This window comes from Pinus tabuliformis, chromosome 3_1 (genome assembly GCF_031772625.1).
Source record: "Pinus tabuliformis cultivar Carrire ecotype Pingquan chromosome 3_1, CPIR1, whole genome shotgun sequence".
In the NCBI taxonomy this organism is placed as follows: domain Eukaryota; kingdom Viridiplantae; phylum Streptophyta; class Pinopsida; order Pinales; family Pinaceae; genus Pinus; species Pinus tabuliformis.
The window spans coordinates 210,750,109-210,776,548 of NC_142301.1; the positions used below are offsets into that span (position 1 = coordinate 210,750,109).

Below are 26,440 nucleotides of genomic sequence, written 5' to 3' on the forward strand. Positions count from 1 at the left end.
ATAATTTCCAATTGTTGCAATAGGATTCCAGTGTGGGAATTTTCACAGTATAAACAACTTATTGGTTCCCTTACATATCTGGCCAACACTAGGCAAGATATCTGCTTCACAGTCAATAACCTCAATCAGTTTATGGTGGAACTAAAGAGGGTACATTGGACAGTGGCAAGGCACATTTGGAGGTATGTGCATGGAACAATAGAGTACGGGTTCAAATATATCTGAGGGGATGACGTCAGGTTATGTGGGTTCATAGATGTAGATTGGGTAGGCAGTTTAGTGGACAGAAAAAGTACCTTAGGGTACTATTTCAGTGTTGGATCAAGGATGGTTTCTTGGTGTAATAGGAAGCAGAAGTCAGTAGCACTAAGCTCTGTAGAAGCAAAGTATATGGCAACTACCACAACTATGTGTGAAGCCATATGGCTTCGGAAGTTGTTGCCAAGCTTGTTCAAGTAGAGGATGGAGGCGACTAGTGTGTATTGTGATAATCAGAATTGCATCAATCTCTATAAGAATCTAGTGTCTCATGAAAGGTTGAAACACATAGATATTCGTTATCATTTCATCATAGATTGTGTGCAGCGTGGAGCAGTCCAACTACAATATGTTCCCACAGATGAGTAGGTTACAAACATACTCACGAAGGCTCTATGGAGAGCTAAGTTTTTCAATTTCAGAGAACAAATGGTATGGTGGAGAACCCATTCCAGTAGCAGGGAAAATTTATTTCACATGCTTCTCAGTTGCAGTAGTTGCAGTTACAACAACAACAAATGAGAGGGAGTTGCAGTGCAAATGCATTGTTGGTAGCAGTACAACAGTGTCAGCAGTAGCACAGATGTAGCATCAAAGTTGCGCAGTGGTTGGTGGGTAGTATGGCCGGACATCAGTAGCGTGACAGAGGGTGGTATAGAAATAAGGTGTTGTGGCAGGATGTCAAGCACTAGAACACAGTCCTCGCTAAGAGGGAGTGTTAGTTTTTGTAGCATCGATTGTGTTCTAGTCTCGAAACTTGGTGGAGAGGCTAAAACAAATAAGATCTTCATAATCTAGAAATCATTTCTGAAAATTCCACATAGAAGTGTCTCAATTATATTATTAACCTATTTTTAAATATTTCCTAAGTCTAAACTTAGGGAAAGTGGTTAATTAATCAATATTAATTGAGAGAGGTGATAATCATCTAGAAACTCACATGGATCGATTCAGAAATGATCTCAGCCATTGATTATGTCTTAATCTAGACTGTTGGAGTCCCAACTAGAGATTATAAGACGAGGTCGATGAGTAGATGGAGAAGACACCAATGCAGATAATTAGTTGCCTAAGCAGTTCGATTTTATCGGTAGCAGAGACTCAACAGAGAAGATAGAGCCAGAGGGTCAGTAGCAGGTGGTAGAGGAGGTCAGCAACATTTTCGAAGGAAGTATTCCAGTTCCAAGAGAGCCAATGAGAGGGAGTGTGAAATTCTTGGAGGGTCTACATAAGGATTGTGCAAGCATAGCAAGAGAACAATTCAATCTAGCTAGAGGAGCTAGCGATTCAGCAGCTGGTGGCTGGGATCTTGATTAGATAATCAAGTGAGTCAGTTCCAAAGCTAGAGAAAGACAAAATTGTTGATTTCAGAGATTTTCGGAGGTAGCCACAATAGAGTCTACACAAGCACTACGTATAGGTTGATGCAGAAGGATCTGCATGTGGCTAGGGAGGCAGTTTCGGGGACAAAAATTAGCTGTGGGATGAGGGAAAATTCTCACATTAATTTTTCTAGTATTGTTTTCTTAGATTGGATTGCCAGTAGAGCATCCAAATTATTGTACTCAGATTGTAGTTGAAGAATAATAATAAAACACTCATCTGCTACATTGGTTTTCTCGCATTGGGTTTTTCCGAGGACAATTGTCCAAAAACAATTGTGTTAAATTTTTGTCTGTGTGCTAGAATTTCTCAGTTTCCAGCATTTTATTTTTCTTCAGAATTTTTATGGTGAAAATTATAGTTGTGATTTTATTCATTGTTTGTCGTATAAAATAAACTGCATAATTAAATTTACAGTTAGGAGAATAATTTCCAGTTGCTGTAATAGATGAAATTTTCACATCACATAAAGTTGTTGCCCATCTAAAATATGAAGCACCCGCTCTATATTATGTAGGTGCTCCTACCATGTCCTACTGTAAATCAATATGTCGTCAAAGAACACCAACACAAACCTGCGCAACTACTTGCGGAACATATGGTTCATGCATGACTAGAAAGTAGCAGGTGTGTTGGTTAGCCCAAAAGGCATAACCAAGAACTCAAAATGGTCATAATGAAACCTGAAAATTGTCTTAATAATATCCTAATCCCTTGCCCAAATCTGATGGTACCCCAAATGTAAGTCATCTTAGAGAAGTACTTGGCTCCTCTAAGCTCATCTATGCGGGGGATGGGTTACCATTTCTTCAGTGTATTCTATTTAAGAGCTCGATAGTCAATGCACATTTGCAATGTACCATCCTTCTTCTTTCCCAAAACAACTGATGAAGTGAAGGGGCTAGAGCTAGGCCTAATGTGCCCCAATGTGAGAAACTCCTGGATAGCTCACTCAATCTCATCCCAATAGGCCTTGGGATGCCTGTATGGGGTCGTGATGACTACCTGTACCCTTAGATCTAACTCAATAGTGTGCTCAAATGCCCAGTTAGGTGGCCACCTCGGTGGGATGTCTCCAACTACTATTGGGTACCTATCTAGAATGGCGTGGACATCCGGTGATGGTGGTTTGGGCCCGCCCCCTGCATCAGATATCCTGAGCTCTACAACCCACTCTATATCCCCATGTCTCAAGTCTGCCTCCATCCTGTGCGCTGACATTGTCTGTGGGGGATATGAGTGCATGCCTCTCAACAAAACTGACTTCCCATCTGGCCCTATGAACTCCATCTCCAATTCCTGCCAATTAGTTTTAACACTCCCTAAAGAATAGAGCTGCTAAACACCAAGCACCACATTGGTGTCTAGAACGTCAACCACAAAGAAATGGTTCGTCATCAAATAGCTCCCCATCACCATTGTCATCCCAAGAACATATCTAGTACACTGCATGGTACGATCTCCTAGCACCAAGACGAAGAAGCCCTCAAAGGGGTGTGTGCATATGCCTCTCCTCTCCACCATCTGAGCATCTACGAAATTGTGGGTTGCCCCACTGTCTACTAGCACTGAGACACATTGTCCCTATACCATGCCCCTGATCCTTAGAGTAAGGTACTTCGGTGCTCCCCAAAGTTAGGCGATAACTCTTGCTACAGGCAAGAAAGGAGCCCCTCTTGGTGGGGGTGGTGGGCCTTGCCCTCCTCCTCCTATCATCTATGGCTCATCATCACCACCACCTACCTCGTGCTCCACATCAACCTCCGGCTCACTATTAGAAAACACCTCTATGTAGTGTGCCCATGGCTCTTAGAAAGTGAAGCACAACTTCCTCCTACGGAGCTCTCTTTGGATCTCATCGTCCAACTACCCACGCCCCTAAATGTCTCACTGTGGTGAAGGCTTAGTGTCACAACCCCTTTGTGGGAAGGGAGACTCTGCTGGAACTAGTGCCCTGGTCTTGGGAATTGCATCCTACAAATCCCTGGCGCAAGATACTTCCTCCTATAAAATGGTGAGCCTATGGGATCTCACTTGTCCATGTGGAGGCTCAACCGAGCCCTCAACAAACGTATAGACCCTCCTGGCACCTAAAAAGTCTGACACCATCACTAATAACCTTAAAAACTCAGATATCTAGTGCTTTGGGCTACCTGTCTCTCTGAGTTGTGTCAACTCTCTGAAATGTGCCTTTGGATCCCTCCTATCAAAACGATCCACAACACTCCATGTGAATTCCTCGTAGGAAGTCAACATGTCATGCCCTAGCATGGTCAACCCATGGACCCATCAATCATGTGTTTCTCCCTCTAAGTGAAAAGTATCCATTTTAATGGCTTCCACCTCAGTCATCTGGCTAAGCTGAAAATATGTGTCCAGCTTCTCTACCCATGCCTTAGCTATGCATTTGGATGAGCCATCAAAAGTGAGGAGATACATCCTCCTAATAGTACATTGCAGCTCTGAATTCTACATGCACGAGTCCCCTGTGCCTTTGCCCTTGTCATTTTTCTTGAGATGGAAAAAATCTCGAAAGGACAACGCAACTCGAAAATCATCCCCCATAGACTACTACTGCCGAAAGTATTCTCCCATATGCATATCATCCTGACCAACCTACTCCTGAAGGCAAAAATGTGGGCAACGTAGTCCTGGTTGGCCCACTGAAAGCGTGTGGGTGAGTCAAGGGGTAATGATTGCCATACTGGTGGGAAGCCCCTGAAGTTTCCCCAAAGAAAAAATCTTTGTGAATGCGGGCCCTCTAAGAATTTCAGCCTTCCTTCCTTTGCTTCTTTCCGAGATTGGAAATATTCCTCCCAAAATGTTGTTGCTCTCCTCTTCCAATTGCTACTCACCCTCTGGCTCTATCTTCTCTACTGAGTGTTAGTACTGAGAAAATCGAACTGCCTGGGAAACTGAGTATTTGCATGGTATATTCTACATCACCACATCGAACTCCTCTTATAATCCACTGTTGGAGCACCAACAACCAATATTAGAACTTAATCAATGTCTAGGATCATCTCTGGATCGATCTGTGTGAGTTTCTAGATGATTCTCACCTTATCTCAATTAATATTGATTAATTAACCGTATTCCTTAAGTTTAGACTTAGGAAATATTTTAAAAATGGTTAATAATCTAATTGAGATACTTCTACGCTGAATTTTTAGAAACTCTTTTTGGGTTTTGGATATTTCATGTATTCTAGCCTCTCCACCAAATTTAGTGGCTAGAACACATCCGATGCTACAAAAACTAACACTCCCTCTTAGCAAGGAATGCATTCTAGTGCTACTGCACACCCTGTAGCAGCACCCTGTCTCTGTATCATCTCGTGTCACACTACTGATGTCTAGGCATACTTACCACCAACCACTGCGCAACTCTGATATTCACTGCATCTGTGTTGTTGTTGACCCTTGCTGAACTACTACCAACTTTGCATCTGCACTGCAACTCCCTCTCATCTGTTGTTTCCACAACTGCAACATCTACAACTGAAAGCCATCCAAACTAGCCTATCCTTGCTACTGAAATGGGTTCTCCACCATACCCATATGTTCTCTAAAATATACGAACTTAGCTCTCCCTAGATCTTTCATGAGTATATCTGCAACCCGCTCTTCTGTGGGAACACACTCTAGCTGGACTGCTCCATGTTGTACAAAATATTTGATGAAAGGACACAATATCAATGTGCTTTGACCTGTCATGAAACACTGGATTATCAAAGAGCTTTATGCAACTCTGATTATCAAAGTAGACACTGGTCACCTCCATCCTCTTCCCAAACAAGCTTACTAGCAGCTTTGGAAGCCATATAGCTTCACACATAACTGTGCTGAGTGCCATATACTTTGCTTTTGCAAAGCTCAGTGCTACTGATTTATGCTTCCTGCTACACCAAGAAACCATCCCAGATCCAACACTGAAGTAGTACCTGGAGGTGATTTTCTTGTCCACTGAATTGCCTGCCCAATCTGCATCTGTGTACCTACCAAGTCTGACGTCATCCCCTAGAGTATATCTCAACCCATACTTGACTGTGCCATGAACATACCTCAGAATATGCAACACTACTGCCCAATGTACCCTCTTCGTCTCTACCATGAACTGACTTACGGTATTGACTGCGAAGCAAATATCTGGCCTAGTGTGGACCAAAACATGAGAGACCCAATAATTTGTCTATACAAAGTGGGATCGACATCCTTGTCAATTGATGCATCTATCTTCTTCCAGTTGGTGATCATGAGCGTAGACATGGGTCTGCAATCCTACATTCTGAACCTCTTCAGAATATCTGTAGCATATCTTTCTTGCTCAATGAAGGTCTCCCCATCCTTCTACCACAATTCCAATCCTAGGAAATAGTGCATCAACCTCAAATCCATCATGTCAAATTCAACTACCAGGTTCCTCTTGCAGTTCTCTATGAGCCCTAATGATCTTGTCAAAAAGAGATCATCCACATACAAAAATAGAATGAGTGGCTCACCCTCTACCATCAAATATTAATGGTTGGGATCTGTGTCACTCTTGATGAATCCCATCTGCTGCAAGTAGCTAGCAATCCTACCATACCATGCCCTGGGAGCCTGTTTGGGTCCGTATAGAGATTTCTTTAATCTGCACACATGATTGTGCCTCTCATGAGTCTCAAATCCCTCTGACTATTGTATGTACACTTCTTCCCCTATCACCCCATTCAAGAAGGTTGTCTTGACGCCCATATGGTGAATCTGCCATCCCATCTGAGCTGCCAGGGATATAACTGACCGGATAGAAATGTATCTAGCAACTGGGGTGAAGGTATCCTCATAATCTATCCCTTCTTTTTGTGCATACCCCTTTTCGACGAACCTAGCCTTGTACTTTTCCACACTGTCGTCTGCTACATATTTGATCTTATAGATCCATCTAGAACCTACAACTGATCTGTCTTCCGGCCTTTGCACTACCTTTCAAACATCATTCGTCATTATAGATCTATACTCTTCTACCATGGAATCTACCCACACTTGATGCTATGCGACCTCCTGAAATATGGAAGGTTCTGCAACCTGACCCACCAATGCTTGGTACCTGTCAGGTTGTTTGCATTGTCTTTTGTTCATTGTAGGAGTTCCATTAAACTCCTCTACATCTCTCAATGTCTGACGAACCTTTCTGCTGGCTTGACCACTAGTTGTGGGAGTTCAACAAACTCCTCCTCATCCTGCCTCTATTGCTCCATCTGCTGAGAACTCCCTAGATTTAGGGCTCCTGAGGAAATATTGGTACTGGTCACAATACTCGATCCTTGTGACTATCCTCCTGCTTGTCCCACTGGCTGCCCTTGCTATTGTACCAAAGGAGTTTCTGTTGACTGATTTTGATCACTTGCAGGCATCTCACGAGATCTCCTGAAAACTCGGTCCTCCATGAACTTCACGTCTCGCCTTACTACAATCTTCCTATTGCTAGGAATGTAGATTCTATATTCCTTTGAGGTTTCGATGTACCTAACGAAGAACCCCTTTTACGTAGTCTGATCCAATTTGGTACATTTATCATCTAGCACGTGGCAATAAGCAATGCTGCCAAAAATTCTGAGGTGGCTAACTTTTGGCTTCTTCCCTGTGAAGACTCCTTTTGGCATTTTCTTCCCCAATGCTCTATGAGGAGTCTTGTTGTGAATATATATTGTCGTGTTACATGCTTTCGCCCATAGAAATTTGGGTAGATCCTGGTCATATAATATAGCCTTTGCAACTCCAACAATGGTTCTGTTTTTCTACTCCACTACACCATTCTGTTGTAGATTATATGGAGTTGTCCATTCTCTCTTGATGCCTTCCTTCGCACATAAATTTGTGAAGTCTTGATCAATATATTCTCCACCCTTATCTGGGTGAAACACCTTGATCTTCTTCCCTGTCTCATTCTCCACGAGAGATTTAAACTCTTTGAAACGATTGAATGCCTCATCTTTGGTATTCAAGAAGTAGATCCAGGTTTTCCTGGAATGGTCATCAATAAAGATGAAAAAATATTCGGCACCGCTAAGAGCTCTAGTGGACATCGAGCCGCAAATATCTAAATGTATGAGTCCTAACATGCCATCATCTCTGCTGTAACTTCTTGGAAATGTTGCCTTAGCATACTTCCTAAGTATGCATCCTCTACACACATCATTGTGATCCGTGCCAAGTTCTTGAACCGTTGTTACCATTTCTCTGAGCATCCTAAGTGCTCCATGGTGTAGATGTCCCATTCTCCTATGCCATAACTCATTCAACTCCTTCCCACTGCTACTTTCACTACCTACTAGTGCCATTGGAGAATCAATCTGTAACCGGTACAATCTATTACTTTGAACTCCAATCTGTCTTACCTTTTTCTAGCTTGGGTGTTGACATACACTTTCTTCCCTATGAAGTGAATATCATACCCCTTATCCTATAATTGAGATATTGAAATCGGGTTCATACCCAATCCTGGCACATACAATACATCTGTAGCATTGGTGCTTGCTCCTGACTCCCTTTGAAAATCTATGGTACATCTCCCTACTAGAGTACATTTCGTTTTGTTTCCCATAGTAATCTAGAAGTCCATTTGCTCCTCCTTGTAGCTAGAGAAATATTCTCTAACTGTTGTCATGTGAGTTGATACTCCACTGTCTATATACCAAACTCCATGTGAAGTTGATCCTGCTAAGAAAGCAAATTCGTCCTCCAATCTAGAAGACAAATATGAAGTCTTCTAAATGTTACTTTTGTCCATGGTAATGCTAAAGAATTTATAGTGTGTTATTCCTCTTTTCCACCCCAACACTAGCTCTGCTCTAGCAACCTGCTGCAAAACCCTCCACGTCCACCTAGAGATCTTCCCAACGAAGGTACTAAGCTACTCCCTCTAGCTCTGGAATCAATTGATTTGGAAGGATCGAATGTTTATGTCCCTCTCTCAGAAAAATCGGTCTTTCCTCAAGCAACTCGGCCCCTTGGCAAAATACTGCGCTACCTTTGGGAATTTTGGCTTGCTGCCCTTGCTGAGCTGCGAAATTATTTTCCTTCATTTTCTTTGTTGATTTCTGGTAGCATCAGATGTGCTCTAAGTCTCAAATTTTGCAGGGAGGCTTAGGCACATGTATTCCAAAGAACCCAAAAGTTGTTTTGGGAAATTCCAACCAAAAATAGTTGTATTAAAATAATTAATTGTTTTTAAAGGGACCCTAAGTCTAAACTTAGGAAAATAAAATGATTAAAGGGTATTAATATAAACTGTGGGTGTAACTTCTAGAAGAAGACAAGGATCAAGAAAAAATGATCTTAGCCATTGATTAGCTTCTAATCTTGGCCATTGAACATCAATGAGGAGATTATTTAAGGAGGCTTGAGGGTCACTTGGAAAAGACACACATAGTGAGTTCAGAAGTTCGATTTTCTGAAGCAAAGTAGCTGCCGGGAGAATATCGATAGTGAGCTTTTGCACTGAGGGGCAGAGATAATTTGGTTGGAGAGTCTTCTCCTGAGCCAGGATATGCAACAGAGAGACACCAGAAGGAGGCAGCATAGTGTCTAAGAGGGGTTGATGCTGAGCCAGAAGGACTCACACAGAGGCAGCGTAGTTCACTCAACAAAAGTCTGAAAATTTGCCGGGGTTTAACATCTGACCCAAGAGGGTTGATGTTAGAGCTCTAGGAGAGAAAATTGACCTAGCACAGAGCTGACATAAAGCCTTAGAGGTTGACACAGGGCCCACACAGGGGCAACACAGAAATAGCCGGGGACACATTGATTCAACTATTGGACTTCCGGGACTTGCTGGGTAGAGTGAGGTAATCTCACAAATTTTTTCTGCTAGTTGTATTTCTCTGTAACTGGATTGCGAAGAGGGCATCCTGAGGTGTATTCAGAAAATTACTGCATAATAATAAAAAACCTCAAAGTTGTTGCACTGGTTTTCCCGCATTGGGTTTTTCCGGGGACATTTGTCCAAAAAAAACTGTCACTTCTGCGTATCTTTCTCTATTGTATTGTTCTTGTTTTGGGAAAATTAATTAATTAAGTGAAGGCTGCAGTTGTATTGGCTTCGATATTTGTTGTGGGAAGCAGTAAATAAGTTGTTTCAGTAATTAACAAATAGGAGAAGTTTAATCAATTGCTGCAGTAGTAGATTTGGGTGGGATTCTCGAATTTTCACATGGTATCAGAGCAGTACAGGTGAAGCAAGAAGAATAGTGCCAGAGAACCTAGCGCTGATTAGAGGAGGGAGATCGAAAAATCTGCAAGAGGTAGTAGTTCGAAACCTTAGATGGTTTGCACAGTCCTAGCCAGAGGGATGAATTTTGAGGCAGTATCTCTCTGAGTGAGTCGATAGAGAGAAGGGCTACTAGATCGAGATCTTTCTATGGCAGAGGGAGCAGTGTTGAAGCCTCAGCGTGAGGAGAAGCTAGTGGGACGCAGTCTTTTTTGCAGGCTATTTTGTTGAGAAAAAAGACGTCATAAGAGAAGGAAGAAGCACGTTGAGGGAATTTCTTCCGTAGAGGACTTCCAGCCAAGGAGTCTGAATTCTCACTTGCTAAGCGGCAGCGGAGAGGGACAGATCTACAAGCTCCAACAGGGAGTGTGTAGGCTAGTCTAGTGCTGTGCAGAGGAGAAAAGATAGAAAAGATAGATCAACACCTTAGAATTTAGCCTCTTCGAGGGGGCAACCTCCTTTACATTACATAAATGAACAATTCTTGGATGATACAAATGAAAAGACCTCCTTTCTATATATAGGAGTCTAAGGGGTTATAACATAATCAGAGCCGACATAACAATAATAATGTAAGGGCATAATAATAACAATAGTGGGCTTCTATGGGGCACAATAGTAACAATATGGGCACTACATGGGTACATCAATATAATAAGTGGGTTATACTAATAACAATTAGGGGTTACACTAGTAGTATAGGGGCCTAACATGCCCCTCTCCTTCAAAAAGCGTTGTCCTCAACGCTTGAGTAGTTCTTGATACTTCTATATAAAATTCTTGTCCTCCCCATGTGGATTATTCAGCGGGTAAGTTCTTCCACTTGATGAGATACTCTGAAATTGATCGATTTCGTAGCTGTCGGGTTCTTGTTTCTGTGACTGCTCCAGGTTCCAATATGATTTTTCCTTCCTCTTCAATTTCTGGCAATATTGCTTGAATTGGGATCTTTTGCAACTTTTGAATAAGTGGCCATACTTCTTCGTTCTTCTTCCATTCATCCGTTGCTTCGTTTATCCAATTTGGTTGGATAATATAAATAGCACAAAACAATGCTTCCACATCCTCATCCTTGAAGCGTCTTCCCATTCGGTAAGGTTGCCATTTTTTAAGTGCATGTAGTATTGCAAACATTTCCTTCTCATAAATAGCTTGCTTGAGATGTAGCAGTAAAAATACCCAATCACTTACATCAAAACATTTTTCACTACGATGTTGATCTACCTGTTGTTTCATTTGATTTTGCACCGAAGTGGCGTTATCCTTTAAAAGTTGGAGAACTTGCTGTTGATGCTCGATATGATCTTTCTCTGCTTGAACCTTTTTCTTCTTGATATGTCTTTCTATCTTTTGAGGAGTGGTAATTTCTTCCAGTCCTTTACAAGATATGGTCGGATTCATTTCTTGATGCTCGATGTGATCTTTCACTTCTTGAACATTTTTCTTCTTGATGTGTCCTTCTATCTTGATAGTTTGAGGAGTGGTAATTTCATCCATTGAATTACAAGATATGGTTGGATTCATTTCTTCTTTCTCGATGTGATCTTTCACTTCTTGCACCTTTTTCTTCTTGATATGTCCTTCTATCTTGAGAGTTTGAGGAGTGGTAATTCTTGCCAATGCTTTACAAGATATGGTCTGATTCATTTCTTCTTTCTCTGGGGTGGTGTCCTGACGTATATCCTCTTCTTTTGATGTTTCTTGATCCTTTTCTTCCTCCTCTTCATATTCTATGTAAAATAATTTCTTCTCAGCACACCTATGACCTTTAGTGCATTTGCTATCACAATTGTAAAAAAGCCCTTTTTCTCTTTTTTCTTCTAATTGTTGTGGTGTAACCCTTGTAGGTTGTGGAAGGCTGGGAGAAACAACACTTCCATCTTTATAGTTGTGAGGGGTATGCTTCCTGGTTTCCATAATTTTTCTTTCCATTATGTCACAAAGCCCTTTTACTCTTTCCAATTGTTGTGGTGTTGCTCTAAAGAAGGTGTTGCTCTTTGTATCCTCATAATGTGCTATCATTTCCTCCGTGAAAATTGACCACGTAACAAGTTTTTTACGAGAACAAAGCCCTTTGTACCATAAAAATTGATCTGGTTCTAAATATGAAGATGCAATACATACCTTTTGTAACAGTTGTACACCATGTATATCAAAATATTGCTCCATCTGAAGTATCCAATTTACCGGATCCTTGCCATCAAACTTCCTCATCTTGCTTTTTCTTGATTTTAGGAGCTCTATCTTGAAACGACTGTAACTCTGTACTTTCGGATCTTTAAGTTCTAAAATTGTTACCTGTAGTAGTCCTCTGTGTCCTCTTTCTAATGCCACAAGTCTGATCCAAATTGGATTCTCCAAGAAATAGTTATGCACAATCTCCCGCAGTGACCTGATTATAGACTAGTTCAGTAGAGTGAACTTGTATGAAGTGCCACGTGTCACTGTTTCAACCTTTGACTCTGAAAAATATATAAACATAAAGTACAGTCCGTTTTCTTTCTGTACCTTCTTACGAAATTTCAATCCGATGCTCAGAAAGAAAGTTATGATGATTTTCCCCAGGTCACCTGTTTTGAGTGTAATTCAGGAGTCTGCAAAAAGACCAAATTCCTCAGATCATATCTCCGAAAATATTACGTAAAAATCTCTGAAATTCGGACCCAAGGTTCAGCGTCAATTCTTCTCAAATGGGTTTTTTTTTTGCGACTTTGGAAACGTCACAGAAAAAAAGTTATAGCGAAAATTCCACGATGACTTGTTTGGAGCAGCGAAACCCTAGAATCCAAAGCTCTGATACCAAATGTTATGAAACCAGCTCAAGAAAAGATAGAAAAGATAGATCAACACCTTAGAATTCAGCCTCTTCGAGGGGGCAACCTCCTTTACATTACATAAATGAACAATTCTTGGATGATACAAATGAAAAGACCTTCTTTCTATATATAGGAGTCTAAGGGGTTATAACATAATCAGAGCCGACATAACAATAATAATGTAAGGGCATAATAATAACAATAGTGGGCTTCTATGGGGCACAATAGTAACAATATGGGCACTACATGGGTACATCAATATAATAAGTGGGTTATACTAATAACAATTAGGGGTTACACTAGTAGTATAGGGGCCTAACAGAGGAGGTCATTCGATAGTTATTGTGGCAGAAATGGGAACCAGTGGCTTGAGAGATCAGGATAGGTTGGACGGAGCATCCTACTATGTCAACTGGAAGGCTAGAATGTCATTCCTTCTAGATGAGCATGCTCTCAAGACATATGTCAATAGCATGGTGGCTATGCCCGTAGATGCAGATCTGTTGAAGAAGTACAAGGAAGAAATGGCGAAGGCAAAGCGAATGATCCTTGAAGGAGTGACAGATCATGTTGTCTATCACATCGCTAGCAGAGTGACTGCTAAGGAGATGTGGGATGCGTTGTCTACACTGTATCAGGGATCTTCCGAGTAGCGAAAGATGTACCTTGAGTAGTAACTAAGATCTGCTCAGATGCAAAAGTGGGAGCGTGTGGATCCATTCCTCACAAAGCTTCAGGAGACCTGTGATGAGTTATCTGTTGTGGGATCTACACCTCAAGACTCAGAGTTGGTTAGTTAGGCCCTCAATTCTGTCTTAGATGAGTGGAAATTCTTTGTCCAGAGTATCTTGTGTAGGGAAACTTTGTTGAATTGGGATGATATGTGGGCAACTCTCAAGCAAGAGGAGTTGAGGAGTGACTTGGTCAAGTGTAAACTTGGCGGAAGCAGTAGCAGTGGTTCGAAGCCCAAGGAAGAGGAGGATAATGCAGCCCTTGCATCGAAGGGGCAGTGGGAGCAGTGGAGGCGGAAGAAGGACATCTCAAAGAGAAAGTTCTTCAGGTGTGGTGAGATGCGTCACTACGCTACACAGTTTCCTCTCTGGAAGAAGGACAAAGATGAGAAACACGATTCGAAGGCTGCACCCATAAAGATCGAGGAGGATAAGTTCGCCATGATAGCCGAGACACATCCAGCAGGGAGGTGGGCTGATTTGGTTCTTCAGTTTGAAAGAGCTACACATGGGAAGGATCCTTGAGGAGCCCACCCCTTGGATCAATTCCTTGCTACGGGAGTCCAGATCAGAAGTAGCAAGATGGACTAGTGTTGGATGGTGCCGAGGAGTGTCGACGAGATAGTTACAGTGGCTAGGAGTGCTAGAGACTAAGCAGCGCATAGCAGAGTTGGCAACAATGTAGATGGCACAAGGCAGTAGTCAGCAACAGCGCATAGTAGAGTTGGCAACAGTGTAGATGGCACAAGGCAGTAGTCAACAACAACGCAATAGATTCAGAGGGTCAACGCAAAGACTAGCAACAATAGAGTTCCAACATTTACATGGTATCATACTAAACATAGTTAGTTCAGTAATTTGGGATGTTTTTCCATTGTTGATGGAATAGTAGCAACAGTTTGCAATACACTAGCAGTTGGGAGTGGTAGTGCCAGTGCTAGCAGCAACACAGATGCAAAATTTCAAAGGGAGTTGCAGTACAGATGCAGTGTTGACAGTGGCAGGGTCAGCAGTAGTACATATGCAACAATTGCGCAATAATTGATGGACAACATGTCAGACATCAGCAATGCAGAGGACGATGTTATGAAGTTCGTGCAATGCTTTAGATTGAAGGCATTACTAGAGCACATTCCTCGCTAAAAGGGAGTGTTGATTTCTGGTAGCATTGAATGTGCTCTAAGTCTCAAATTTTGCAAGAAGGCTTAGGCACATGTATTCCAAAGAACCCAGAAAGCGTTTTGGGAAATTCCATTGAGAAACAGTTTTATTAAAATAATTAATTATTTTTAAAGGGACCTAAATCTAAACTTAGGAAAATAAAAAATAAAAAATTATTAATATAAATTGTAGGTGTAACTTCTAGAAGAAGACGAGGATCAAGCATAAATGATCTTAGTCATTGATTAGCTTCTAATTTGAGATGTTGAATGTCAACGAGGAGATTATTTAAGGAGGCTTGAGGGTCACTTGGAAAATACACACAGAGTGAGTTAGAAGTTCAATTTTCTGAAGCAGAGTAACTGCCGGGAGAATATCGATAGTGAGCTTTTGCAGTGAGGGGCAGGGATAATTTGGTTGGAGAGTCTTCTCTTGAGCTAGGATACGTAGTAGAGAGGCAGAGAGACACCAGGAGGAGGCAGCGCAGTACCCAAGAGGGTTTGACACTAAGCCAGAAGGGCTCATGCAGAGCCAGTGCAGTCCTCCAAGCAGAAGTCCGAAAATTTGCTGGGGTTTGACGTCTGAGCCGAGAGGGTTGATGTCAGAGATTCAGGAGAGAAAATTGACACAGCACAGAGCTGAGGCAAAGCCTTAGAGGCTAACGCAGGTCCCATGCAGGGGTAGTGCAGAAATATCTGGGGACACGTTGGTTCAGCTATCGAATCAGCCGGGACTTGTCAGGTAGAGTGAGGTAATCTCACAAATTTATTCTGCCAGTTGTATTTCTCTGTAACTAGATTGCTGGGAGGGCATCTAGAGTTGTTTTCAGAAAATTACTACATAATAATAAAACCTAAGAGCTGCTACACTGGTTTTCCCGCATTGGGTTTTTTCAGGGATATTTTTCCAAAAAATATTGTGTCACTTGTGTGTATCTTTCTCTATTGTTCTATTCTTGTTTTGGGAAAATTAATTAATTAAGTGAAGGCTGCAGTTGTATTAGCTTCGATATTTGTTGTAGGAAGTAGTAAATAATTGGTTCAGTAGTTAACAAATAGGAGAAGTTTAATCAGTTGCTACAGTAGTAGATTCGGGTGGGATTCTCGAATTTTTATTCTTGAGCTCTCTGACTGATCAACCCTGGATCTCATACCATGTGAAATTTTTATCTATTGGAGCAACTGGAAATTATTCTTCTAAGTAAAAATTTAATTATGCAATTTATTTGCTATGACAGACAACGAATAAAATCACAACTGCAATTTTCACCATATAAATATTGCGGAAAATAAAATACTGAAAATTGAGAAATTCTAGCACACACACAAGAATTTTGACATAGTTATTTTTGGACAATTGTCCCCAGAAAAACCCAATGTGGGAAAACTGATGCAACAAATGAGGGTTTTATTATTATTCTTCAACAACAATTATGAGTACAATAATTTAGATGCCCAACTAACAATCTAAAATGAGGGAAATACTAACAAAATTATTGTGAGAATTTTCTCTCACCCCACAACGATTTTCTGTCTTTGAAATTGCCTCCCTAACCTCTACACTGAGCTCCCTGCATCACCCTCTTATCAGAGCTTACGCCAGCCCTTTGAGAATTTCAACCTTCCTTCCTTTGCCTCTTCCAAGGACTGGAAATATTCCTCCCGGAATGTTTCTTCCCTCCTCTTCCCCCTACTACTCACCCTATGGCTCTATCTTCTCTTCTGAGCTACTGCTACTGAGAAAATCGAACTACCTGGGCAACTGAGTATCTGCACTAGTGTATTCTCCATCACCACTTTGACCTCATTTTATAATCTACTGTTGGAGCACCAACGACCAAGTTTAGAACCTAATAAATGGATAGGATCATCTCTGGATCGATCCTTGTGGGTTTCTAGATGATTCTCGCCTTATCTCAATTAATATTGATTAATTAACCGTATTCCCTAAGTTTAGACTTAAGAAATATTTAAAAAATGGTTAATAATATAATTGAGACACTTCTAGGTAGAATTTCCAGAACGATTTCTGGGTTTTGGGGATCTCATGTATTCTAGACTATCCAACTAATTTCGTGGCTAGAGCACATCTGATGCTACAAAAACTAACATGTAATTGTACTCATAGGATGGTACCTAATCCCGAGCTTCGCAACAAAATCAATTGCGAGATAGAGATGTATGGTGTTGGATTATTTGGCTCCAACAAATTTCGCTTTTCTCCTTGGTCAAGCCAAGTCTATCTCTTGGGCAACTCACTTGCTCAAGTTCTCAAATGAAAAATTGTGTCTTAACCTCTTTCTTAGGCTCAACTTCATTAGGCCTAGATTGAAGACTGAGATTATCATCCAAGTTACCAAAAAATAAGTTACTTAAATAAAGTAACTTTTTATTAAAGTTAGGCCTTCTTTTCCTAAAAATAAGAAAGAAGCCATAAACATGCAAGCCCCTAAAAAAGGCAATTTGAACTCTTCCAACTAAGACACCAAGCTAGAAAACTTTTCATAGCTACAGAATTCAACAAATCCCAAGGCATGACATGGATATTTTCCCTATAGCTACCCTAGACATTGTCCTTCCTGTAATGAACTCAATTCTTGATACTTCTAGAAAAAGAGATTAGAGCGAGAAACTAAGGAATTTCATGGGAACCCCAAGCTTCTCAAGGGCAAGGGAAACATAATCCTTGGCCACATCTTCTTAGTGCATTATGATTATCGGATTGTTATAGTATCTAGATGCCTCGTGATGATCATCTCATGAGATACATTTAGTTTTGTTTTAATGCGATTCTGTATTATCTCGTCAAGTTATGACAGAAGACAAATATCATATTTTGTTGAAAGTTGTAGCAAGAGAAGGTCATATGGCTCGTGCCTTAGCCAAAAAGACCATGTTTGTCTTTCCTTTGACCATGTACAAGTTCGTGGAGATGGATATTTCATGTGAGGTGTTGAAGGGTTAGTTATGTGGACCTTCAAGTGGCGGTTTGAGTTTGGAATAGGACGAGTTGGGAGCTTCAGTTTCGATTGAGGCAAGGACAAGTTATAACTCCAAGTTATGATAGGACAGAGTTCAGTTCCAACACAGTGACTAGTCAACCACAACTGTTGTTCTAAATTGGTTAATTGCCTAATTTTAGCATGGATGGAACTGATAAAAGGAGGATGAAGGCACAACTTGTATCATTATTGTCTTGCACAAGTTTGCATGTGAGAGAGTTCTTTGTTGAGGCAACGCATTTTGGAGGAGCCAATACATAGTTTGTAGAGAGCTTCCTTGTTGTAGATTTGCGCTAGGAAATAGGAGTTGAGCCCTAAGTAATAGGGAGCCTCTTGCACTAGGAAATAGGCAGCCTGTGGGCAAGGAAATATGGCCTATCTCAGCACAAGGAAGCAAGTGAGCAGAGGTTGAGCATTTGCAAAGTGTGTCCAGCTAGTATAGCGTGAGGACAAGTGTGTTCTCTGGCTCACTTCTTGCCTTGTAAGAAATCAGATTGCTCAGTCTCTATCAATAAAAGTACTACAACAAAGAAGGGGTTTTCCAAGTTGAGTTTCCCATGAAAAAGTATTGTGTAAATTGTAAATTGTGTGACTGTGTTTATTCCATTACGTAGAAGTGTTAAGAAATTTTGTGTTTTGATGAAAGCAAGTTAGTTTCAGATTGTTCATATAAGCAGTGACAAGATTTGGTGGAAAATCAACATATTTCAATATCTACTATCAATGATTGATATACCACTTGACATCTTATACATTTTATGTTGCAGTTTTATTTTCATATTTCTGTGATAACATGTTTGTTTGATGTTGATATTTCTTCAAAAGAATAAAAATTTGAAAAGAATGATTATTTTGTATTTTTTGAAGTTTCCCAATAATTTCCTATATTTTCCACAATATTGTTGATAATTTAACTTTTGGACTCCTGGCAATAAATTGCCAATAACAATAATGTAACATTGATTGGCAGGACTTTTTAAAGATCTAATAAGTATTTATGGCTAATATTTGATGAATGGAAACAAGTTTCTTTACCTATCTACAATCAAAGGTGATCAGTTCAAGGTCCTGCAACAGTACAGTTTCTGTACTACAACCTTATTTTAATATAAATATTTTTCCAGCTAGAAGGAAAAGTAGTTGGGAATAATATTGAAGCTAGAATACCATAAAAAACATTAGCAATAAGAATGTAATGAAGAAAGGTTCATGACATAAGAAAGGAAGATTAATGATATTGTAATTACATTTTGTCAAGAGTAGTAAGAGGAATTATCAAGGGCAGTTGTAACCAAATAGTCTAAATATTGGATTGTCAACCAAACTAACTCTTTTTTCCTTAAGATGCAATCTGATTGAGTTAATTTTTTTTTTGGTAACTTTCTGTTTTTTTCCTTAAGATTGTATCGTTATTATATTTTTTTTTGCTTGCATCCTAAGAAAATGGGGTGGTGTACTATAACAAGAGAATGATTTCTCCTTGAGATATAAAAATGGCTTCAATACAGAAAAGCTTCTATGCAACATTTGTATGCTGTGAAGTCCAGTTGGTGATTTAAGCAGGTATTGACAATATCCATATCCCAATGTGTAGGTTAAATACAGGCCAGCCTTCCCCAGTGAAATGTAATATAAAAATCTAGAAACAACCGATGCAGCAGTTCGTATTAGAAACTCATGAGGAAAGCTTAATTCAGATGGAAAATAACGGCAAGAAATGTTTAATTATCATGAAACAAAAGCAAAAATTACCCTGTATGTATTTGCATGGGACAATCAAAAGATGCGGCCACTTCCAAGCTGAGTGTAAAGATGTAGTCAATGAAGCTTTTGTTACTAATGCGTACAGGCTTCCTGGCTGAAACATAACTCGTAAATCCAAAGCCATCAATTACTACTAAAAACTTAACATATCAGTTAGATTAAAATCAACTTAACATCATAATGTTAAAACATTCATCACCATATAATGGTTTAGTCAAGAAGCCAATTGGAGGAACAAGTGCACCATTGAGGAATATACTCAAAATCCTCGTATAGGCTTACCGTATAAATCTTCGTAAAGACCATCTTCTGCCTCTTGACTTTTCACCAATGGATTTATATTAAGACCGCTGCGATAAGCATCTATACTCTTAAAGGCAACAACGCCCTTGGCATGCGTAAAGAAAGATGTAGTAAGAAAATGTGTACCCAAGAAATTAATGTACTTCTTAGTTTCCATTAGCCATAGCTGCAATGGCCTCTTACATATTGTTAAGATATATATATATATATATCTTAACAATATGTAAGAGGCCATATACATATATATATATATATATATATATATATTTTCCTGTAAAAAATGTCTCAATACTTATGGCAATAGAATTAAAGAGATATCCTACCTGATTAAGGATCGCCTCAGCAACAGTCTCGATCCTTAAAATCCTACCCACATTTGGGACATAGTTCTTATGCCAGCCAACAGGATACATTTTATCAAAGTGAATTCCATCATCAATGAGCACTGTAGAAATATTGGCAGCACCAAAGCACTTTAAGAAAATACTCTCTATGCCCAAAGAACTGCGGCATGCCTCAATACCCTCTAATGTCGCCTCACAATTGTAAAGCCTTGCAATGTCCCGTATACTTCTCTGTCCACCATAGAAATGCCATCGTTTATAAGAAAGAAATACAGAAGAAGTACAGACGATGCTAAGAAAATAGTTTATTCTCCTCCTATGAGCATGCAAATAATCTTCCAGCCAGGAAGCAATAACTATTTAAAAAAAAAATGAATAAGAAAAAAAAGTGTAGATATTTAAGATGTCATAAATAGTTTATTCTCCTCCTATGAGCATGCAAATAATCTTCCAGCCAGGAAGCAATAACTATTTAAAAAAAATGAATAAGAAAAAAAAAGTGTAGATATTTAAGATGTCATATGCAACTGTTGACTACAAATGCACAAGTGTCATGCACCTAGTTTTCCCTTCTAAAGAACTCCCTAGCATTCAAGGGTTGGACAAGAAAAAAAAACTAAAATAGTTCTAAATGCAACTTTCATATGATGTTGAAAAGCAACTCATCCCAGTTGAATTAACATTTGAAGTAAAGACATTTTGTTTCTTAGGTATAGGAATCATTGGGGAACAAATGAAAGAAATCTTACATGGGAAAAAAACAAACATTATTTTTGTGTGTGCCTGCTGTGTTACATTCCTAGTCTTCATGGAGAAGAGAAAGGAGCCATTAATGGGCTCAGTGCAAATGTTGTATTTGGAATTAAGTTGGTATCAAAATAGGGACTTATTGAGGCAAGACAATTTCCCCTTTTGAATACATCACCTCTAACAACATCTCCAATATGGGCAATTTTGAAGGTCGGCTAGCAACTGTTTTGCCTGTTTTTCTCCTAACCATTTGATGAAAGACTATCATTTTAAAAAAAGAATGAAAATATAGAAAGAAAACAATATAATGAGGGCAGGGATGAACAATCAACTAACCACAAAATGCATAAGATAGAAAACCAAGAAGGTGGCAGGAACAAGGTGGGGTAAAATGTAATGCCCCCAATATTTGAGTTACTATATGAGGAGGTTAGCGGAGACTCTCGGTGTTGTGCCCTCAGTCTTAGGAGATGTGGGTGGAGTTGGATCTCTTACCCACCATTTTGTGGGTGGAGAAATTTTGTCTCCATGATGGTTCTCAGCCGGTAGCCGGCAGTGCCTTGCAGCCACCAAATAGCTCATTGTGCCATTTCTCCACCACCTGAGCCAGCCATGTGGTCCCTCAACCATCGGTCATGATCGTATGTTTGAAGGTGGGCCTCCCAAACCTAAAGGTATGCTTTTTCATTTGGTAATTGAGTATTTTAGTTTAATTATCATGGAAACCCTTGGGCATGGATTAATGGGGAGATTCAGCGGAAAGAGTGGACTAGGTTTGTGGTCTTGTCCCCTAGGTCTCTTTTGGGATGTTAAGTTTGAACCCTAGTCCCGTGGGATCTCTTTTACTGACCTTTGGGTTTTAGGGATGGTACTACATGGGAAACCCTTATTTTGGTTGTGTGGTCTTGCTTCCCGATCCACATATATCACTCCCTTGCCTCTCATTACAACCCCATTCATCTATCCTCCCACCTGGGTCCACGTTCCTTCACTGGGTCCACATAGGGTTAGTCTTCCCCTTCCCTTTGCCCACACTTTGGGTTGAGCCTAGAATGATGCTCGAAGGTTGATGCAGCTAAAAAGAAAAGAAAAATCATAATTGGCCACATTAAACCAGAAATTGTACCACAAAATGCAAAAGATATCCGAAACAAACACATTTAGCACGTGCGCAAAAGCCATTACATGAATGCTACCCCCTTCCATAGCCATCACCCTGGTTCCTATAGGCTCTAGATGAGCCTCCTTTATCATTTAGGAACCCATGATTGTCCCAACCCCTAGTGGGCGATGAGATGCAGTCTGCGCCACCTAAAAGAGGGTATCCACTGCTATACTTTGCAGATCATGCTGTCATTCCTTTGAGCCCTAAGAAATTAACCAAAGAAAATCATAAAATACAAAAGGAATACTAAGAAGGGTGGAAAAATTAAGGTCGGGGTAACTCATGTACCACGATTTCTCTCTCCTACACATCATTTACCCATGTGTGGGCTTCCCTTTTATTAGCTACCATTGTACGATGGCATGTGACCTAGGTTGTCCCCCTTCATCCCCTACTCCATTCCATCATTTTATCACATGCCACCACCATTTGAAGGATGTACCATGAACATACCACCCCCTTTAGAAGAAGAAACCACCTAATAGGGTGCTTGGTTAACCTCCCTTGTGTTGTTCTCATCAATTCATTAAAAAAGAAGGAAAGGCAAAGAAACTAAATGAAACTGAAATATACACACACAAGTAAACACAATTTTTACGTGGTAAAACCTTGACAGTGTGTCAAGGAAACATCCACGGGGCAAGGGATTGGATCTTTATTTAATCAATAATGATTCTCCATTATTACATTCTCTCAGGCATTCACCAGTTTTATAAGAGCCTCTCCTTCGTTACATAACTGCTATTAGTTAGCGATCTATTTACAAAAATAATTTACAAAACTAACTGGTAGTAATTACTAAGATTTTACCCATAATTACATGTCTTGTTGTCACATTTCAACAAACTCCACCTTGACAACAATTTTCCTAATCCCTTGCCCATGCCCATTCATCATCTCTTCTACAAGCCAAGAGAATCCAAACACCATTGCAACTTCTCTATTGTAACTGGCTTTGTGAATATGTCTGCACAATTCTCTTGCATATGGACCTTCTTGAGAGCTACTTTTCCGCCTTCGATGACATCTCAGAAAATGATACCTTACATCAATGTGCTTGGTCTTGCTGTGATACGTTGGGTTTGTTGCCAAGTGAATAGCACTTTGACTGTCACATAATACATTCACTCTCTTCTGCGTCCTTCCAATCTCATCAAGTAGACCCTTTAACCAAATTGCTTCTTTACTGGCATCTGAAGCAGCTATATACTCAGCTTCTGTAGTGGACAATGCAACTGTTTCTTGAAGCTTTGACATCCAACTAATTGCTCCACATGCAAGAGTAAAGACATACCTGTAGTAAAACTCCTTTTTTCCAAATCACCTGCATAATCAGCATCCACATATCCGCAGACTGATCCTTCACTACCATTAAAGATGCTACAATGATCACTTGTGCCTCTTAAATACTGAAGCACCCATTTCACTACTCGCCAATGTTCTTCACATGGATTTTCCATGAACCTGTTGACAACTCAAACTACATGTGAAATGTCAGGTCTTGTAGATATCATCACATACATTAAGTTGCCTACAACATTTGCAAATGGTACATGAGACATATACTTATTTTCTTCATCAGTTCTAGGACTCAAAACCGAAGAAAGAATTTTCCAGTTTTGCTGCAAGATTAGATGATTATTTAGATATATCAACTTTGGAGGAGAGAAGCACCATGAATCCATTTAGGTGGTGGCTTTTTCATGGAGAAAATGTTGTACACTTGCAAAACCTTTCCATTCATGTTCTTTCGCAAGTGGCAAGTTCTTCATCGACATAAAGGAATTGGAGCACCTATGGTTTAATTCATTCTGTGAAGCACAACAAGTTGGGCTCATAGAAGGTAGATGATCTTATTTATGTGCACTTTAACCTTCGCCTTGCATCTTGTAGGGGTCCAGAATATAGCAGTGGCCCATCTAAATAATGGGATGTGGATACCGAAGGACATGATTTGGAGCTCTCTCTTGTTTCCCTCAATATTGAGGACCGGGAGACTAGAAGTGGAATTGGCCAATCATCTTCTTCAGCTCCACCCTCCACTATTGAGCATGCTTCTGCTTCTATTTTTGATGAGGATTATGATGGCGAGGATGAAGATTGAAGACTATTAGTCTTTAGTCTTTATAGTACTTGCAACCTCATATATATAATAAAGGCTGATTTTGAAATTTGGATATATAATAAAGACTGATTTTGGATATTGCTATTTTCATTATGTGATTGTTCATGTGTAAATGTGATGTAAATTTAGAGACTTATAATTTATGCTTTGACATTGGACAAATTAATCATAATGTAATAAATTATAATGTATCATGCATGCTTTATGATTGCACATAACATTTCTTAAATGTCCTAACACACACACACACACACATATATCGTGTTTCCCTGTTTCCAAAATTTGGGGGGGGGGGCGAGGGGGAGCAGGTCACATTTCGTACCCATACCCGTTTCCCCATATCGTGTAACTTAGAATAAAGGACTTATGACATTTTTGTCCCCCTTCGAGAAATTTGGCATAGCTGAATTGTGACTTGAATCTTGTAGAGATGTGATCTATGGTGGATTTTTGCTAATGGAGCTATTTCTTGGCTTCATAGATGTCATTTTGGAGCAATAAAGGACTTGTTCATGCATTCGATTTTGTAAGTGGGCCTTATATTTGATAAATATTTTTTATTTGTGGCTATTGTACGGAACGCTTGATTATTTAGGGATTCTATGTGCAAATTTATGGTTGGAAAGTATTATATGGACTCTTGATGACAATATTGCATGCATTACTCACTTATAGAATGTGTATGACAATCCCATTGGTGAACCTTTAAACTAGATCTCCCCATTGACTTTTCTCCCTTGTAAAAGTGATAGATAGGGTTTGAAACCTAGGGTTTCTTATTCCTTGTCTCCTTTGTCAAGGTTTAACCATCTTTAGCAATCCCCTAGACTCCATCACCCAAGGTCAAGGCACTGGCCTTTTGTTGCATGGTTGATGATGTTCATCTTGAAAATCATCTTAAATTTCACTTTTCTCCTCTCCAACTTGATTTTTCGCCTCTTAAGGTAAGCTGCTAGCTAGGGTTAGGGCACAATTCTCAAATAAGGTTTGAAATGTTCCTTGGTAGAAAGATTCAACACGTGGAGGTGAGGTATTGGCCTCAAAATCAAGTCATTCGTGTGGCTAATTTCTCTATTTTAGGGTCAATGTCCCTTGCCCTAGGTATATTTTTCCCTAGAAAAGCCCTAGTTTTCCTTAGGCTTCAACTTGGGGCTTATTGAAGGCTTCTTGTTCCATAAATTGAAAGTATACATCTATTGGAAGCCTTTTCTTGGCCTTGTGATCCTAGATTGTTCTATTTACATCGATAATTCTCAGGCCCTAGGTCACATTGTGCCCTAATTAACACCTTTAAAGGATTCCAATTGTCTTTTTTTTCTAGTTGATCCTTGTTCTTAAGCAAAGTTGCCTTACTTAAGCCTATATTGTCACCTTATCCCTTGTACTTGATAGAACCTTTAGGTGATCTAATAATAGAGAAGCCTCCCTAGTGGTGAAAGTCCACAAAGAGAAAAAGGTACTGGCTGTGGTAACAGTGGGCCACACCTCATTGTGTTGTCCCTAAGTCTAGCTCTTTCTTGTGAGCCACCCTCACAATGCCTATTCGATTTTGAAGCAACATTGTTAAAGGACTAACCTTGTATATTATTTGTAAATGCCCATGATCCTTCGTACATGAGCCCTGAGATTTTTTGGTTAAAGAATGGATAAGAAACAAATTTGGGCACTGTTAATGCTCAATTTCACAGGGGTCCTAACAGGGTTCAAAAGGGGCAACTACTAAACTAAGTGGAAACAATGGGATAAAGAGACACTGTCACCTCAGTTGATGTCCCCCATGGAAAATTTTAGGAGCGAAATTTCGTCCATGGGCAAAATTAGGGGGTTATTTGTTTTGGTGGGCGATTTTTTTCACAAATAAGGGCGTGAATATGCATTGCCCAATTTTTATTTAAAAAATATTATTTGTAAACCATTATCCCATGAGAATTTGATGGGGAGAGTTTAAAACCTTATTTCACATTGCAAAATTCAAACTACATTCTCCCATTCACCCTATTTTTATGGTAACGACAAGTACCAAGATATATTTCACTCTATTTTTATGGCAATACCAATTATTTGGATTTGTTTCTCCTGGTGGAATTTATTTTCACTCTATTATATTTTTTCTATTAACCCAAAATTGTTGGAATTTATTTTTCTTCTAGTAAAATTCAAACTACATTCTCCCATTCACCTTTTTTTTGTGGTAATTGAAAGTATCAAGATATATTTCACCCTATTTTTATGGGAATACCAATTATTTGGATTTGTTTCTCCTCGTGTAATTTATTTTCATTCTATTATAGTTTTCTATTAATCCAAAATTGTTGGAATTTGTTTTTTTTTCTAGTAAAATGTATCACGCACTTCATGGAATGTGGAATCATGGGTTTATAGGAATTGT

At 39.7% G+C, this 26,440-nt stretch overlaps 1 protein-coding gene across 1 annotated transcript in view; it reads right to left on the reverse strand.

Moving 5' to 3' along the window:
- LOC149186531 (uncharacterized) overlaps window positions 1-26,440 on the reverse strand; it is a 311,171-nt gene that overhangs the window by 269,998 nt on the left and 14,733 nt on the right. The window contains exons 2-4 of the mRNA XM_089409379.1: window positions 19,991-20,242; window positions 19,647-19,845; window positions 19,353-19,458 (exon numbers count right to left, since the gene is read on the reverse strand). Of these exons, the coding sequence (XP_089265505.1) occupies window positions 19,353-19,458; window positions 19,647-19,845; window positions 19,991-20,242 (557 nt within the window). The remainder of the gene's footprint in view (window positions 1-19,352; window positions 19,459-19,646; window positions 19,846-19,990; window positions 20,243-26,440) is intronic.